Source organism: Delphinapterus leucas, chromosome 13 (genome assembly GCF_059928025.1).
Source record: "Delphinapterus leucas isolate spDelLeu-1000000601 "Yukka" chromosome 13, BTC_Dleu_Yukka2, whole genome shotgun sequence".
NCBI classification, from domain to species: Eukaryota; Metazoa; Chordata; class Mammalia; order Artiodactyla; family Monodontidae; genus Delphinapterus; species Delphinapterus leucas.
Window position 1 is genome coordinate 75,230,979 of NC_143141.1, and position 18,314 is coordinate 75,249,292.

At 47.1% G+C, this 18,314-nt stretch overlaps 1 protein-coding gene across 4 annotated transcripts in view; it reads left to right on the forward strand.

Moving 5' to 3' along the window:
* ADCY3 (adenylate cyclase 3) overlaps positions 1 to 18,314 on the forward strand; it is a 93,450-nt gene that overhangs the window by 30,749 nt on the left and 44,387 nt on the right. For all 4 annotated transcript variants that reach the window (XM_030762991.2, XM_022574311.3, XM_089922469.1 and 1 more), the window contains exon 3: positions 3,699 to 3,848. In XM_030762991.2, coding sequence (XP_030618851.1) covers positions 3,699 to 3,848 — 150 coding nt within the window. The remainder of the gene's footprint in view (positions 1 to 3,698; positions 3,849 to 18,314) is intronic.

Consider the following 18,314-nt stretch of genomic DNA (forward strand, 5'->3'; position numbering starts at 1 on the left):
GGTTGTGATGTAAGAGGATGTTACGGGTGAGGAAACAGGCCAGGATCAGGGGCTCCCGGCCCTGGCTGCACGCGGGGACTGCTGTCCACACCCTCCCCCGCCCCGCCGGTCACCTGTGCACCTCTGGGCCCCCATCACCCCAGGGGACCGTGTTGCAGTGCAGCTCCTGCTCCGTCCCCAACCCTCCTCCCCAGAGCGAACCCCTGCTTCCTCGGCTGGAGGTCTCCTTGCCTTAGTGGATTTGTGCCCTGGACTTGGAGGCCGAGCCTCTTGCCCCACCGTGCCTGGCACCGGGGGGTTGCCTCACTCCTTCTGGGCCTCGTAGCCCTGGAGACAGGTCGGGTGGACCAGAGCAGCAGCGCCCTGAGGGCCCTTTCTTCAGCTGAGGCAAGTTTAGAGAATTGGGGGAGCTCCAGGAGACCCAAGGCCTGGGACTGTTGGGAGAATTGTCTGGAAACAGCTGTGCTCACTGGAAGGTGGGAGGGAGTTCCCTGGCATGGATGGCACCTGCAGGACCCACCTGACTGCAGCGCATGGTCCAGATGTGGCCGTTTCCCTCCGCATCCCTGCAGTCGAGAGTGCAGGTCAGGAAGGGGATGAGGCCTCTGGGTCCAGGGATGCCCAGGGCCCGGGAGGCAGCGTGGTGCTCTGGCTAACTTGGAACTGACCTGCTCTCCTTCCCTTGGCCTCTCGGGATCAGGTTCATCTCCAATCCCAACCTTTGCCCTCAGAAGTGAGGTCTGATGAGGACCAGTGTCAGGACCGAGGGGTCTTCCAGATGAGTCAGTCCCTCCCTCGCTCATAGATGATGAAGTGAGATCAGGGAGGTTATGTGACCTGGCAGCCACCCGGCTAGCGAGGGGCAGTACCGGAGTCCAGCGTTCCTCTTAAATTTACTTTCTAGATCATCTGTACCTACAAGTGAGTGCAAAAGTAGATTTTATTTTAAAACGTGCACTTCAATGAAAGGAATGCTGTCCTGCCTAGACATTCCCCAGGCGTGAACCCAACCTGAATCCTCTTTTTTTTTTAAGTTAATTAATTTATTTTTATTTATTTATTTTTGGCTGCATTGGGTCTTCGTTGCTGCGCGGGGGCTTTCTCTAGTTGCAGCAAGTGGGGGCTACTCTTGGTTGCGGTGCGCGGGCTTCTCATTGCGGTGGCTTCTCTTGTGGAGCACGGGCTCTAGGTGCGTGGGCTTCAGTAGTTCTAGCTTGCGGGCTCTAGAGCGCAGGCTCAGTAGTTGTGGCACACGGGCTTATTTGCTCCATGGCATGTGGGATCTTCCTGGACCAGGGCTCAAACCCGTGTCCCCCGCATTGGCAGGTGGATTCTTAACCACTGTGCCACCAGGGGAGTCCCTGAATCCTCTTATTTTTTGTATTATAATCTTTGGTTTGAAACTTTTCCACTAGAGTTGCTCTCTGACAGCCTGTCTGCAGGTTTGGTTTTCTTAGGTGGATGCCCTGTGGGTAACGACGGCAGCTCAGCACTGTACATTTTACAGAGCTCGCCTCATGCATCCTCATGAGGTGGTCAGGAAGACCCCTGAGTGAGGAGCTCTGTCCCCAGCCGTGTGATAGCCCAGGCTGGTTGTGGCCAGGGCAGAGACAGGCCTGTGGCCCCAGGTCAGCCTGCCTTGTCTGGAGCCCCTGGTTCAGTTGCTGACACTGGCAGGTGTGGGGTCCAGACGTGTGGCTCCTCCCTCGCCCTCCAGGACCCCAAGCCCCGTCAGCCCGGAGACCCTTGGCCTGGTGGCTGCTGTGTCTGGACCCCGCGTGGGCTTCGGTGGAGTGCCACTGCTTGGTGAGGACGCACGGGGTGCGGCCTGACCTTGACAAGCTTCCTGCACCATGAACTTGGAGTTGCGCAGGTCTCTAAGGCCACATGGACCCCACAGGAGGTGGAGGTTCCTAGACCTCAGGCTAGACTGGCTTTGAGACCCAGTGATCTGTGTGATTTGCTTTGACTCACTGAACGTGAATGATAAATTGGCAGCTTTTCCGGTCGTCAGATGTTTAGGAAGTGGCCTGAGAGCATACTCGTATTACTGACCACTCCAATGGGAATGGGTCGTCACGGTCCAGAAGAAGGTGCAGGAGCCGTCCTACAGGACTTTGAAATGCTCTGCTTGCCCCACAGGCGGTGTAGGCGATCAGGCTGCCCAGGCCCAAGAACACAGCTGGTTGTTAGTTGCTAGAACCAGCCATCTAAGAAGCTCGTGAAATCTTCACCCAGTGATTTGATGACCAGCACCAAGACACACCTCACCTACTTTATTGAGTGCCCCCTGGGCTTAGACTGGTGCTCAAGTACAGACTCTTCAGAAAACTTCTGTGGGGGTTGGTAGGTCCTCCTGGTTAGTTTCGACCAAAAGCCACAATGAAACATAAAACCAGTCAGAGGGATACAGCATAACCAAGAGTACCCAGGAAATTAATGTTAGAATTAACTTGCCTTATTGTCTATTAAACTGTCTTGTTTCAACATCTAAAATTGACTTCCCTGCATTTTTCACCTACCCCAGAATTTATTATGTTCCACTGGGCCAATCTTTTCTTCCCCTAGGGTCAGAAACTAAGAACTTCTGTCTCCCTTCCTGCCTCTCAACTTCCAACTTCTGCTCCAGAAACCACCCCCTTGGGAGGAGGGGTCTGTCCACCTCTGGCAGGACCTCAGGGAATCAAGGCAGGGAGCGTGGGGCAGCCTCAGGGGAGTGGGAGGCACCAGACCTGGAAACAGGCCTTGTTGGAGAAGCTTCATGGCCAGTGGTCTTGGAAAAGTGGGAGGAATTAGAACCTGGTCCAGCCCCAGATGGGGTCCAGTCAGGTCAAGGATAGGAGCCGGCAGCAGACAGCCCCAGGAAGTCAGGTGTGGTTTGAATGTCAGGTCCATAGCCAAGGTTACCTCTGGCGGCCTTTGGGAGCGGGCTGGGGACCAAGGACACCTAGGCCAGCCTGCAGGGTGCCAGGGGTGGGGGAGCAGGTTCTCGATGCCCAAAGAAGCCCTTGGTGCCAATGCACTGAGCTCACCGGACAGACGTCAGATCCCACCTGCCTCTTCCCCTTCCTGGAGCTTCAGTTCTTCATGAGACCTGGATGTTGGTACTGGCCACCCTCTCACCTGCTGGCAGGTGGGGTTGGCTCAGAGGATGCATGTGAATCCCAGAAGCCTGTAGCCTGAGGCACACATGTTAGGTGGCATCGTGACAACTAAATCAGCCCAGGACCTCTTCTGGTCTCCTGTGACCTTCCATATGATCTGCAGCTGTTAGGATTCTACACCCCTGGCCAGTAGATCTGGGCTTGGTTCACTTTCCTCCCCAGCTAATCAGCACAGTAGCTAAATGCGCCTACGAAGTAAGGGTGCAGTAAGTGGTGGTTGAACAAGCGAGTGAGTGAATAGATGAGTAGCAGAAGGACTGCTCAGGCTGCACAGGTAGGCAGGATTGGCCAGCTTCCCTACCATGAAAAGGTGGAAGGGAGAACAGCAGTCCCCTCACTCATCCATGGTGATGGGGCAGGGTCTACTTCAGGGATCTGAATAGCCCCTCGAGGTCAGAAGCTTTGCTGGGGACCTCCCTGGACAGTGGGCAACTTGCAGTTGGATTTTGGTCACTACCTGCCCACCTCCTCCACCCTTCTCCTGAAGACGTGCCTTGACCATTGTCCTTTCCTCTCTTCCTCCTCTGGATACAGATGCTGGCCAATGTCTTCCTCTACCTGTGCGCCATCGTTGTGGGCATCATGTCCTACTACATGGCGGACCGCAAGCACCGCAAGGCCTTCCTGGAGGCCCGCCAGTCACTGGAGGTGAAGATGAACCTGGAGGAGCAGAGCCAGCAGCAGGTGAGGCTCTCTGGGGGTGGCCTTGGGGCAGTGCCGGCCTGGAGCCTGGGTTTGGGGCCTGTCGGAAGGGCGTGAACCCAGTTGCTGTGGGTACCCCAGGGCTCCATTTGAATTCTTTTTCTCTGGAGGCATCACCCTGTGTTATTCCTCTCCCCGCTCCCTCTGCCACACCCCCCTGGGCAGATCGCTCACCTACTTTGTTCTCAGGGCTCCTCTCCCTGCGGTGGGGTAGGGGTGGGAGACCCATCCCCTGGCCTCGGGGGCCCTTGTGTGTGAAGTCTATCAGCCCCTCACCCCTCCTCCCACAGGCTCAGGGAAATCTCCCCACTGCCTTCTCCCGCTAAGTCATTTGTGAAGACCTAAAACTGAGCCCAACCCCTGGGGAGCCCGCTGTTTACATTTTTCCGTCAAGAGAAGTGCCTGCCTGCCGTCCCCTCTTTACTCCAGCCTGATCCACTGCAGAGACTCCCCGCTCTCGTGTGACTCAGTCTTTTAAATAGTTTTTGGTCTGGGTTCATCTCACATGCTTTTTGAAGGATTTCAGAAATTACATCCACCAGTGTCCTGTTATCCATAGGTTGACTTGCCCTGAACAAACAAACTCAATAGGTTGAAAACATGATTTCTCTGCTCTGGAAACCATGTCATTTTGTGTTCAGGTGGTGCTATTTGCTCTGGGTTCAGTGGGTTCACTGAAATTGCTGTTTTCATAGACCCTGCCACCCAGGTGGGTGGGGCCTTAGTTTCGGGGGGGCCCCACTGGTGGGCCTCATGTTCTCTAGACAGTGCTATTTGAAGGCACACACTGAGTCATTTAGCTGATGTATCCTAGCTTTGTCTGTCCTGGGAGGTTCTTTCTCTCTCTGTTTACCAATGAGATCTAGAAGCTCCTGAGCTGGGCCTCGGACTCATCTCTTTCAGAAGACGGGCTTTAGAAGGGGAGCCTTCCTACCTCTGTTGTGACAAAGGGCCCGTCATATTCGTCCCCTTCTCCTCGGCCCTGTATCCTGTGGTTACCGAGGAGCTGCTGCGGCTTGAACATATTTAAAGAATCCTCAGTAAAGCTTTACTGGCTTTATTGAGTTCCTTCAAAGGCATTCTTTAATTTCTGCTTTTTATACTGTCTTGGTTCTTGTTTGCATTTGATCTCTCGTAATGTGGAGGCAGCCCTCTGGGTTCTCTACATTTAAAAAAAAATGCATGTGTCACCACTGAGCTAGACTGGGGAGTTCTTTTTTATATAGTCTGTGCAGTTTTCAGCATACCCATCTGTGTTCATCTTGTCTGTCTCATAATGTATAATCCAGGACATCTTCAATTACGTTCAGTAGTGCTTGGTGGGGGCCTCCTGGTGTGGTGAGTCTCACCCTGAATCTGTTAGTCGCTGGGTGGATGATTTAGACAAGTTATCCACCCCACAGAGCCTCACTTCCCTCATCTGTGAAGTGGGGGTATTGATACTCCAAAGTAGAGATGTTGATACTCATCTTGCTGAGGGTCAGATGGGAAACACAGAAGTGCTTTGTAACCAGTAAAGCTGGAAACAGTGATGGTCAGGCTGAGGTACAGAGGCCACAAGGCCCACTTTCTAATGCCCCTTTGGGCAGGATCAGTGTGGGGAGCCTGGGGTCTGGCTGAGAAGAACCACCCCTGTGTGCTTTTGTGACTGTGGACATGAGAGCTGCTTGCCATTTTAACTTTCTTTCCATGTCCTTGACAGGTTTCGGTATCATGGTTATGCCAGACTTATTAATTGGAGAAATGTTCCCTCTTTCTAATCCCTGGAAAAGTTTAAGGAAGATTTAGGTTATTCCTTTAATGTTTAGAAGAATTCACTAGTGGAGCCTTATTGGGTCTGGAGTTTTCTTTATGAGAAGGTTGTTTCATCTAAAGATAGAACGTTCTACATTTCTTTTTGCATGAGTTTTGGAAAGTTTTTGTTTTTTCAAGAACTTGTCCATTTCATCTAAGTTTTCATATTTTTGATATAACGTTCATTATATTTTCTTTTTATGTGTCATTGTGTATGGGATTTGTGTTCCTTTTTTCATTACTGATATTGGTAATTTGTGCCTTCTGTTTTTAAATGTTTTCTTAATTTGTCCTACTAAGGTTTATTAATGTTTTAGCCTTTTCAGTGAAACACCTTTTTGGTTCTTTTTGCGTTTCTATAATTCATTAATTTATGCTTCTAACTTTGTATTTCCTTTCTTTGGGATTAATTTAGTGTTCTTTTTTACCTTCTCAAAATGGAACTGATATAGCTAATTTCCAGCATTTCTTTTCTAAAACATGTACGTATGCTATAGATTTTCCTCATTACAGTGCTTTAGCTTTATCCTGCAAGTTTTGATATGTCATATCCCTGTTGTCATTTAGTTCCATTTTCTAAATTCTAAAATTTATATTTTCTAAATCCATTGAGATGCCTTTGATCCATGAGCTATTTAGGAGTACATTAATTTCCAAATATCTGGGGAATGTTTAAAAGTTATCTTTTTATTATTGATTTTTAGGTTCATTTGACTGCGGTCAAAGAATATGCTCTGCATGATTTTAGCCCTTTGAAATTTGTTGAAACTTGATTTTTGACCTAGCATGTGATTGGTTTTGATGCAGTTAAGAATAATGTATATTGGGACTTCCCTGGTGGCGCAGTGGTTGAGAGTCCGCCTGCCGATGCAGGGGACACGGGTTCGTGCCCCGGTCCATGGAGATCCCACATGCCGTGGAGTGGCTGGGCCCGTGAGCCATGGCCGCTGAGCCTGCGCATCCGGAGCCTGTGCTCCGCAATGAGAGAGGCCACAACGGTGAGAGGCCTGCGTACCGCAAAAAAAAAAAAAAAAAAGAATAATGTATATTCTACAAAATGTATCAAAATGTCTTTCAAAAATGAAATAAGGTCAATAAATGTCAATTAGGATTCATCTGCATCTACCCCAAAGTATTTTTTGCGTCTTTGGTCACAGTGCAAAGACCTCACAACACTTAATTCCCCCTCCCCAATACTTTCTGGCGACTGTAATATATTTTATTATTTATTTATTTCAGGTTTTCTAAAATTGGGGTATAGATGATTCACAGTATTTTGTTAGCTTCACATGTACAACATTGTGATTCGATTGTAATGTATTTTATGTAATTCGATTGTAATGTAATGTAATTCAACATATGTTTTAAGCCCCGCAAAACAGTCTCATAAAGTTATAGTCTTCTACAGTTAATATTCATTACCTACGTTTGCCCATATTTTACCCTCTCAGTTACACTCCATTTCTTCTTCAATGCTGTGCTTCCATCTCCTTGAGGAATTCCTTTTAATATTGCTTTTCAAGTCAGTATGTTGGCACTAAATTCTCTCCATTTCTAATTGCTAGAAGTGTGGGGGGTTTTTTTGTTTTTGTTTTTTTCTTTTTTTCTTTTTGCGGTACGCGGGCCTCTCACTGCTGTGGCCTCTCCCGTTGCGGAGCAGAGGCTCTGGACGCGCAGGCCCAGCGGCCGTGGCTCATGGGCCCAGCCGCTCCGTGGCATGTGGGATCCTCCCGGACCGGGGTACGAACCTGCGTCCCCCGCATCGGCAGGCGGACTCTCAACCACTGCGCCACTAGGGAAGCCCAAAGTGTGTTTATTTTAATTTCAATTTTGAAAGTCATTTTTTATCAGATATAGAATTTAAGGTTTCTGGATTTTTACTTTCTGCCCTTTGAAGGTGTCTTTCTATTATCCTGGGGCTTCCAGCTGTAGGACATAGTGTTGCTCCTTTTGTTATTTATATTTTGAAGTACAGTTGCTGTATAATATTATGTAAGTTACAGATGTACAATATAGTGATTCACGATTTTTAAAGATTATACTCCATTTATAGTTATTATAAAATATTGGCTATATTCCCCATGTTGTACAATAATACTGTTGCTCCTTTTAAACTAATGCATATTATTTTCCTCTGGTTGCTTTTACTGTTTTTTTTTGTCTTCGGTTTTACTTTTGCCTAGGAGTTTTCTTTTGAAGTTACCCTGTTTTGTTCTCGGAGAGCTTCTTGCATTGATGGCTTGATGAAAATTTTTAGCCAGTATCTTTTTGTATGTAGCTTCTCCGTCATTCTGTCCTTTCCTTCTATGACTCTAGATATCTTTATTAGACATTTCTACCATGTTCCATAAATGTCTGTATCTTCCTTTTTTTCTTTCTGTGCTTCAGACTGAATATTTTTACTGACCTAACTTTCAGTTTACTAATCCTCTCTTCTGCTTTGTCAACTCAATGGTTGAGCTCATCTCTCGAATCCTTAACTTCAGTATTGTACTTTTTTCAGTTCTAGAATTTCCATTTTATTTTATTTTAAAAAATTTTCCATTTGATTTTAAAAAATAGATTTGAATTCTCTGGTTAAGTTCCCCATTTTGTCATCTGTTTTTAGAACCATATTAAACATTTATTTTAAAGTCTTTGACAACCATGGTATCAGAATACTGATGGGTCTGCTTTTCTCTCTTGACTTTTGGTCCTGTCTTATGGCATCCTGGACTTTTAATTAACACTGGATATTGTGTATGGAAAATAATAGCAACCCTAAATGATGTTGTGTCTCTCCAGACAGGATTACTTTTCTCGCAGAAGATGGTTATAGTAGGGTTAGCTCAGATTGATCCCATGTGGGGGTGAGAAGATTTAAAGCTGGGTTCAGTGAGCTGGTCTGTTTCTGTTCTGTGCCTACTCTTAGGAAATACTCCTTCAGGGGTCTTGACTGAAAGGGTGTCCTCCTCTTGAGGGACCCTGAATTCCTCAGCATTAAGAGACTGCCAAAACTATCCTTTGATTTTTGCCTCCTGTCACTTTCTGCTTGGATTTTTGGTCTCTTGCCCCATACGGCTTAGGGATTGGCAAATGCCTCAAGAGGCATAGTTGTAGAGAAAGTCAGGCTTACTTTTCTATGGTTCTCTTCTGTCCAGGATCTCACCCCTCTACTCTGCGTTGGAATCCTTGTTCACCAGTTATTGTTTCTCCAGCCCCTCGGAAGCTCTAGCCATTGCTGTCTGTTCAGACTCTCAACCCTGGTCTCAAGGGAAAAGGTGGCAGAGTGTGTTGGGCTCACTTAAACGTGTCTCCTTCCCTCAGAGAGCTTGTGCCCTGAAGTCCTAGCTGTCTTGGTTGTTTCCTGTTGCCTTCAGATAGCTGTTCTTTTGTGTTTTATCCGGCTTTTATAGTTGTTCTTGGCTAAAGGGTTGGTCTGATATAAACTCCTCTATAAGAAGCAAGAATCGGACATTACTTAAAATATTTTAAAGTTTATTTCAGAGTAGCCAGAAGTGTGCATATTATAAAATTACAAAGGTATGAAAAAAATTGTACCATGGAAAGTAAGTTTCCCTCTGTATATCATCCACTTTCCCATCCCTCAGACAACCACTGTCAACTCTGTTGTGTAACCTTTCAGAGCTATTCTATTTCCAAATCATTGTATATAGGCACACCTTGCTTTATGGAACTTCACTTTATTGATTGTGCTGTGCAGGTATTGAATTTTTTTTAACAGATTGAAAGTTTGTGGTGGCAATTCCCTGGCAGTCCAGCGGTTAGGACTCTGTGCTTTCACTGCCGAGGTCCCGGGTTCAATCGCTGGTTCGGGAACTAAGATCCCACAAGCCATGGCATGGCCAAAAAAAAAAAAAAAAAAAAAGGGAAAAGAAAGTTTGTGGCAACCCTGAATCAAGCAAGTCTATCAGCACCATTTTTTCCAACAGCATTTGCTCATTTCATGTGTCTGGGTCACATTTTGGTAATTCTCAGAATATTTCAAACTTTTTCATTATTATTATATTTGTTGTGGTGATCTGTGATCAGTGATCTTTGATATTACTATTGTAATTGTTTTGGGGAACCACGAACTGCGCCCCTATGATACGGCAAACTTAATAAATATGTGGGTTCTGACTGCTCCACTGACCAGCCATTCCCCCATCTCTCTCCCTCTCCTCGGGTGCCCTATTTTCTGAGATACAACAATATTGAAATCAGGCCAGTTAATAACCCTACAATGACCTCTAAGTGTTCAAGTGAAAGGAAGAGTCACATATTTCTCACTTTAAATCAAAAGCTGGAAATGATTAGCTTTAGTGAGGAAGGCATGTCGAAAGCCAAGATAGGCCAGAAGCCAGGCCTCTTGCACCAGTTAGCCAAGTTGTAAACGCAAAGGAAAAGTTATTATTTTTTTTTTTTTTTGCGGTACGCGGGCCCCTCACTGTTGTGGCCTCTCCCGTTGCGGAGCACAGGCTCAGGACACACAGGCTCAGCGGCCATGGCTCACGGGCCCAGCTGCTCCGCGGCATGTGGGATCTTCCTGGACCAGGGCACGAACCCGTGTCCCCTGCATCGGCAGGCGGACTCTCAACCACTGCGCCACCAGGGAAGCCCATGGAAATGTTCTTGAAGGAAATTAAAAGTGCTACTTCAGTAAACACAAGAATGATGAGAAAGCAAAAGAGTCTTATTGCTGATATGGAGAAAGTTTTAGTGGTCTGGATAGAAGAACAAACCAGCCACAACATTCCCTTAAGCCAAAGCCTAATCCAGAGCAAGGCCCTAACTCTCTTCAGTTCTGTGAAGGCTGAGAGAGGTGAGGAAGCTGCAGAAGAAAAGACTGAAGCCAGCAGAGGTTGGTTCCTGAGGTCTAAGTTCTAAGGAAGAAGCCGTCTCCATAACATGAAAATGCAAGATGAAGCAGCAAGTGCTGGTGTAGAAGCTATAGCAAGTTATCCAGAAGATCTAGCTAAGATCGTTAATGAAGGTGGCTACACTAAACAGTAGGTTTTCAATGTAGATGAAACAGCCTTCTATTAGAAGAAGATGTCATCTAGGACTTTCATAGCTAAAGAGGAAAAGTCAATGCCTGGCTCCAAAGCTTCAAAGAATGAGCTGACTTTCTTATTGGGGGCTAATGCAGCTGGTGACTTGAAGTCGAAACCAATGCTTATTTACTGTTCTGAAAATCCTAGGGCCCTTAAGAATTATGTTAAGACCTGTTGAGACCTAATGCTCAGAAAAAAAGATTCCTTTCAAAATATTACTGCACAGTGACAATGCACCTGGTCACCCAAGAACTCTGATGGAGGTGGACAAGGAGATTACTGTTGTTTTCATGCCTGCCAACATAACATTCATTCTGCAGCCCATGGATCAAGGAGTAATTTCAACTTGCAGGTCTCATTATTTAAGAAATACATTTTGTAAGGCTATAGCTGCCATAGGGAGTGATTCCTCTGATAGATCTGGGCAAAGTAAATTGAGAACCTTCCGGAAAGGATTCTTTATTCTAGATGCCATTAAGAACATTCGTGATTCATGTGAAGAGGTCAAACTATCAATATTAATGGGAGATTGGAAGAAGCTGATTCTAACCTTTGTGAATGACTGAGGGGTTCAAGACTTCAGTGGAGGAAGTAACTGCAGATGTGGTGGAAATAGCAAGAGAACTAGAATTAGAAGTGGAGGCTGGGACTTCCCTGGTGGCACAGTGGTTAGGAATCCACCTGCCAATGCAGGGGACACAAGTTCGAGCCCTGGTCTGGGAAGATCCCACATGCCACAGAGCAACTAAGCCCCTGCGCCACAACTACTGAGCCCGTGTGCCACAACTACTGAAGCCCACGTGCCTAGAGCCCGTGCTCTGCAACAAAAGAAGCCACCACAATGAGAAGACCACACACCGCAACAAGAGAAGCCACCGCAGTGAGAAGACTGTGCACCGCAACAAAGAGCAGCCCCCGCTCGCTGCACTAGAGAAAGCCCGTGCACAGCAACGAAGACCCAATGCAGCCAAAAATAAATAAACAAAATAACTCAATTTATTTTTTAAAAAAAGAAGTGAAGGCTGAAGATGTGACTGAATTGCTGATGAAACTAATGGATGAAGTGTTGCTTCTTATGAATGAGCAGAGAGGATGGTTTCTTGAGGTAGATTCTACGCCTGGTAAAGATGCTGTGAAGATTGTTGAAATGACATCAAAGAATTTAGAATATTACTTAAATTTAGTGATAAAACAGCGGCAGGGTTTGAGAGGATGGACTCCAGTTCTGAAAGAAGTTTTACTGTTGGTAAAATGCCATCAAACAGCATTACATGCTACAGAGAAACCGTTCGTGAAAGGAAGCGTCCGTTGACGCTGCAGACTTCGTTGCCGTCTAGTTCTAAGACGACATTGCCACAGCTACCGCCACCTTCAGCAGCTACCACTGATCAGTCAGCAGCATCAACATCAAGGCAAGACCCTCTGCCAGCAAAAAGATCACGGCTCGCTGAAGGATTAGGTGATTGTTAACGATTTTTAGCAATGAAGTCTTTTTTAAAATTAAGATACATGCATTGGTTTTTTTTTTGATATGCTATTGCACACTTAATAGACTACAGAATAGTGCGAACATAACTTTTATATGCCCTGGGAAACCAAAAAAATTCACGTATTCGCTTTATTGCAGTATTCGCTTTATCTCGATGTTAGGTTTATTGCAGTGTTCTGGAACTGAACCTGCTGTATCTCTGAGCTGTGCCTGTACAGACTTTTCACACACAAATGGTAGTGTGTTCACTCCTCTGCACTCCATCTATTCACCTAATCCCTTAGAGAGGGTTCTAAGTCCATATTGCAATTGCCTCATGCTTTTTGTGACAGTACTGTATTCCATTGTATAGAGGTAACATCATTTATTTAAAAGGGCTCCTGTAGGTAGACATTTAGGTTATTTCCAATTTTTTGCTACTGCAAACATTGCTGTAATAGACATCTTTATGGGGACACCATATTATACATGTACAAATATATCTGAAAACTCAAAACCTAGAAGTGGAATTGCTGGATCAAAGGGCATGTGCATTTTAAAAATTATATATATATATATATATATGTATATATATGTGTGTGTGTATGTGTATACATACGTGTGTGTATATACATATGCATATTTACTGTGGTAAAATATACAGAAGATAAAATTTACCATTTTAGTCATTTCGAAGTGTATGAGTTCAGTGACATTAAGTGCATTCACAAAATCGTGTTGCCATCACCACTGTCCGTTTTCAGAGCCTCTTCATCCTCCCAAACAGAAACTCTGCACATTAAACATTAACTCCTCGGCCTCCTCTCCCCCAGCCCCTGACAACCACCATTCTACTTTTCTTTATGAATTTGTCCTAGGTACCTCATATAAGTAGAATCCTACAATATTTGTCCTTTTGTGACTGGTTTATTTCACTTAGAATAATGTCTTCAAGGGTCATCCATGTTGTAGTATGTAGCAGAATTCATTCCTTTTTAAGGTTGAATAATATGCCATTGTATGTATGTAACATGTTTATCCATTCATTTGTTGATGGGCTCCACCTTTTAGCTCTTGTGACTGATGCTGCCATGCACTATTGGTGTACAAGTATCTGTTTGAGTCCCAGCTTTCCGGGTCTTTGGGGTATAAACCCAAGTGGAATTGCTGGGTCATATGGTGGTTCTGTATTTAACTTTTTGAGGAACCAGGCACGTGCATTTTTCATGTTGATAAATATTACCAAATTGTCTCATAGAGGTTCAAACAATTTACACTCTTCCCAGGAATGAATGAGGGTGGACTTAGGCACTTAAGTTTTCCTTGTTTATCTAGAAAAGACTTCTTTGCTTTTGGAACCCTGCAGCTCCCCCCAGGGATGCCTATTTGAAAACCCCAGCTGCAGGGAACAGACCCCAAGGCAGTGGTAACATCCTGTGGGCTGTTGCCTGCTGTTTCCTTATTTGGCTCAAGTCACAGCCAGGTAAACACAGGTTTGGAAGAGTTTCTTTTCTTTTTCAGTATATGTTGTATGACATTTGATCAAAATAGACAAGTATAAAGAAAAAATACTGATAGAGGCATATTCCTTCAAGTCTTTTTTCCTTCTTCTGTGTTTGAAAGAGTGTTAACCCTGATTATAAAAGTAACATCTTATTCTCAGATGTAGCAGTTCAGAACCAGATACTCAAGTCTTATGCCCGTCTCGTATGGTTATTATGGAAGCTCAGTGTAAAGGGTTTTTTAGCACAGTGCTAAAGAGTAGGCAGTGAACTGTCTACCATCATACTATTGTTGTTGGATACATTTTGAAGATACAGAGAAGTAGAATAAAACCTCCCATAATCCAGGGGTTACATTTAAAAATAATTTAAAAAAATTAAAAAAAATAGTGTGTTAAATTGGGTTCTCGGCGAGAAAAGACTTTCAGGTTTGCTGGATTTTTTTTTTCCCCTTTTTGTTGAGGTGAACAACATATAACATAAAATTAACCGTATTGTACAATTTAGTACATGGCAATGGCCCCAGCCCAGGGAACGCTGGCCAAGGAGGAGTCACGAGGCAGGATGGGAGCCGGCTGGGGCCGGTGCACCCTTGTCCATGGTTCCAGTCAGGACAGAGCTTGCTCCCTCCCCAGGCGTCAGGGCTGACGTGGAGAGTGGTGTGGGCTCTGGGCTGATTTTACGTCCCAGGAATGTCAGCTGATGTGTCTCTGGAGCTGAGTGCAGGCCACTGGAGAGGTTGCACACTCCCATTTCACTTTCTTCCTGCGAAAGCCCCTCGTGAGAATAAAAATGAGATAATAGATGTGAAAACGCTTTGGAAGGGGCTGCAGAAAGTCCTAGTGGGAGAGGAAACAGAAGCTGGTTTGGCCACCTATGTACTCACATTTGTTTAAATGCCTTTTTTAAAAGTTCCCAATTTGCAGGGGAGACCTCCTTTCAGAATTTAGTTCTCAGGGTCCGTGTCTCACTTTTTCTTTTGCTGGCGAGTGTTTATCTTGTCTTCTAAACTGCTTTGGGAGGAGGCACTGTGTGTGGCCTCCAGCCGTCACTCTCCTCTCTGGCGTCAGGAGCCCACCCCGATCCTCTGGTTCTGCCTTCTTTGCTGCTGTCACGTGGGAGGTTGGGCTCTCCTTTGCTAAGATGAGCAGCCTCCTGCTGACGGCGGGTGATGCCCGGTGGGTGGGCCGCCGGCCTTGTCCCTGGCAGGTGCTCAGCTTGTCTCCTCTGCCAGGAGGGATGGGACCTCATGGAGCTGAGGCTCTGTGAGTGTGGCCCTGGCAGGCGAGGGCTCTCGTTGCATTGCCCAGCGCATATCTGGTGCTTTAGGCCGTCCAGTGGTGTTGACCACAGGGTGGTCCGGTGGACTTCAGGCCTGTCTCCAGCTTCTCCTTGGCTCCACGGGCCTGTTAGGGTCGAGCAGGAGGCCCAGAGGAGGGAGCTGGAGTTTTCTTTATTCCCATGTGACCATAACACGAGGGTTTAGTTGGGGACCTTGGGGGTTGCTAAGCACCCCGACTGCCACCTGACAGCTGCAGGCACCAGGGAAATCCACCCAGTACACACCCGTCGCCAGGTACAAACTCTAGACTTCTGAGCCTTTCCGAAGCACATACTCGGAATTGCTTCCCAGGGAGTGGGAGGTGGTGGAGGAGGGTGTGGGGGAGGATGGAGGGATGACGGGCACACGGCAGGCTTGCACTTCCTTCAGATCATGTTCAGTTAGGAAACCAACCTGCTCCTCACCTGGGGAGGAGAGCTGCCCTTGGTCCCCACCCTCCTGGGGGAGGAAGCTGCAGCCGGTGTTGGGGGGAGAGCCCAAGGCTGCCTGTGCGGGGTTCTAGGCCAGAAAACCATCCACCGCCACCCGTACCCACCTAGGGCCAGGGGTCAGATCACCTTCTTCCATGGTGCCCTGGGGAACTCGGTGTGGGTGAGCGCTTGGGGCCCTCACCTCTGGGGGGACGCAGACAGAGCAGTCGCTTCTGCCTCTCCTGCTACTCCAACCCAAGGCCCAGAGCACCTTGGACTAGGGGTGGTGTTTCTTCTTTGTGCAGAAGTGTTTCCCTGGGTGGGTGACCTTCTGCCCTTGAGCAGGTCACCCCTTTATCGCGAGACTCAGACTTCTCTGGTAAGAGAAGCTTGGGACTGGGACTGCTGCCCTTTCAAAAGCTCAGTTTCTGGTCTTTCTGAAGGTCTCTGACCTCTGGCCAAGCCTGCCTCACTGTTCCCTTCAAGACCTTTAGCTGTGAGGATAAGGTGTAGAGTGACCTCAGCCTCAGTTGGTGGGGAGAGGGGAGTCAGAGTGACAGAGAGAGACAGAGAGATGAGGGGGTTGCCTCCTAGCCTGGGGGTGGGTTTCTAGTGTCAGCCCTCAAAGCGCCAGCTGTCGTCCTGGCAACAGTGGGGCTGGGGACCTGCCTCCTGTGTCACCGCACGTCATCGCAGCTGATGGAGGCGGGGCAAACCCATCGTTTACTTGACGGGAGCCATGGAGGAAACCCCCTGACAGCAGCCTGCAAAGATGCTTGCTGTCTTAACTGCTTCACAGAACCACTCACGAGTATTTTTTAGTTTTTAGTTTAGCCTTGGAGGCCTCTTGGTTTGAGAAAAGCCAGAAGGTGAATTTCCCATGGTGAAGTAGGCATTAGTGCTTCTGTCGGTTCCGGCTCTGACCTCCTGGATTTCACAGAATGTTCTTCATTCTGACATTCCAGGATGTAGCAGAACAAGCCCATGTTAGGTGATACACATGATGAGCCCACAGAGGACAGGCTTTTCTAGGGCCGTGGAGGGCCCCTGCCGGTGGGGGGACATTTGCTGGGTCGGGGGGACTGGGTGCTGGTGGCACTTCTAGTGCATGGCCCCGTGTCTGGGCTGTGGCCTCCATGCTGGCTCCCTGCCAGGCTCTGGAGGGTCCTGGGCCCAGAGACGTCCTCCAGCAGTGCTCTTCTCTCCACACAGTTGTAGAGTCTACGGTCGGGGTCCAGTCTGGTCCGGGTTGTGGTGCGTCCCCACCTTTATCTGGCTGTAAAGATGAAGTTTTGTTTAGTAATAGGAGTCGTTTTTTGTTTGTTTTGTTTTTAACAATTACTTCTGCCCAGTCTTGAGCTGAGTTTTTACTGAATTATCTCATTTAATCATCACGACAAAACCCAGATGGGGAGTTGGCCCTCCCTCCCGGTGAGGGCCTCTATTTGGGAGATCTACTTGGGGAGAATTAGGTGAGTAGTCCCCAGACTACATCTGGCCTGTCAGTTTCTGTTTTGTTTGACCTGCCCAGAGCTTCAAAATTTTCTAATACTTAAAAATTTGGACATTCTATATAAAAACTTGTATTTCTGACTGCCTTGAGAAATGGAAATGTCTGACAACACGGGGTGCAGAGTGAAGCTTGCATTCACATCCGAGCCAGGCCACTTACTTGCACCATGACCTTGAGCCAATTACTTATGCCCTTTGAGCCCCCATTTCTTTGCCTGTGAAATGGGAACAGAATAGGATTGTCAGACTGTCTAAAAGAGAGGATTCATCCCACAAATATTTGAGGCACGCTTCTAAACACTGGGGATACAGTTGTGAACAGAACAGATTCTAGTGGGGGAGACAATCATTAAACAAATGCTATGTTAGGAAGTAGGACAGGCAGTAGAGAAAAACAAAGCAGGGGAAGGAGCATAGAGCCTGCCAGAAGTGAAGGGAGGTTGCTGTTTAATATCGTGTGGCCAGAGAAGGCTTTCCGATAAGATGAGATTGGAGCAGAGACCTGAAGGCAGTGAGGGTGTGAGCCATGCAGTGATCAGAGAAATGAGCAGTAAGTGCAAAGGCCCTGTGGTATGTTCATAGGATGTCAAGGTGGTCAGTGCAGATGGAGCAGAAGTGAGGGGATGAGAGGTAGGAGGTGAGGCAGAGAGGTGATGGGGGCCAGATTCTACAGGGCCTCATTAGGACCTTGGCTTTTCCCTTGAGGGAAATGGGAGACATTGGAGGGTTGTAGGTTTTAAATGGATCAGTCTGGCTTATGGTGGAGAAGAGATAGCAGTGGAAGCAGGGAGACCAGTTAGAAGCATTGCAGTAATTTTGGTGAGAGAGGATAATGGCCCAGACCAGGATGGAGGTGATGAGAACAGAGGATTCTGGGTATGTTTTGAAGGCAGAGCCAACAGGACTTACTGCTGGGTAGAACAGCAGATGAGAGAGTGGGAAGTCAATGATGGCTCTAAGGATTTTAGCCTGCAGGTGAACTGCTGCTTCGGGTCCAAGATAGAAGCAGGTGATGTGTGCTTCCATGGCAGACATAGTAGCAGTCTTTTCCACTGATCACAGACGTGACCTCGGCATCCTTCTCAACACAGTGCTCCAGGCAGCTGCTCTCTGTTCCTCCGAGTTGGACTTAATTGCTGCGGTAGTGTTCTAGAGCTGCATAGCCATTTGTGACTATTTAAGTTAAAATTAGTTAAAATTTTAAAATTAAAAGTCAGTTCCTCAGGACTTCCCTGGTGGTCCAGTGGTTAAGACTGTACGCTCCCAATGTAGGGTTCCCAGGTTTGATTCCTGGACAGGGACCTAGGTCCTGCATGCTGCAACTAAAGATCCTGCACGCCGCAGCTAAAGGTCCTATGTGCCGAAACAAAGACCTTGTGCAGCT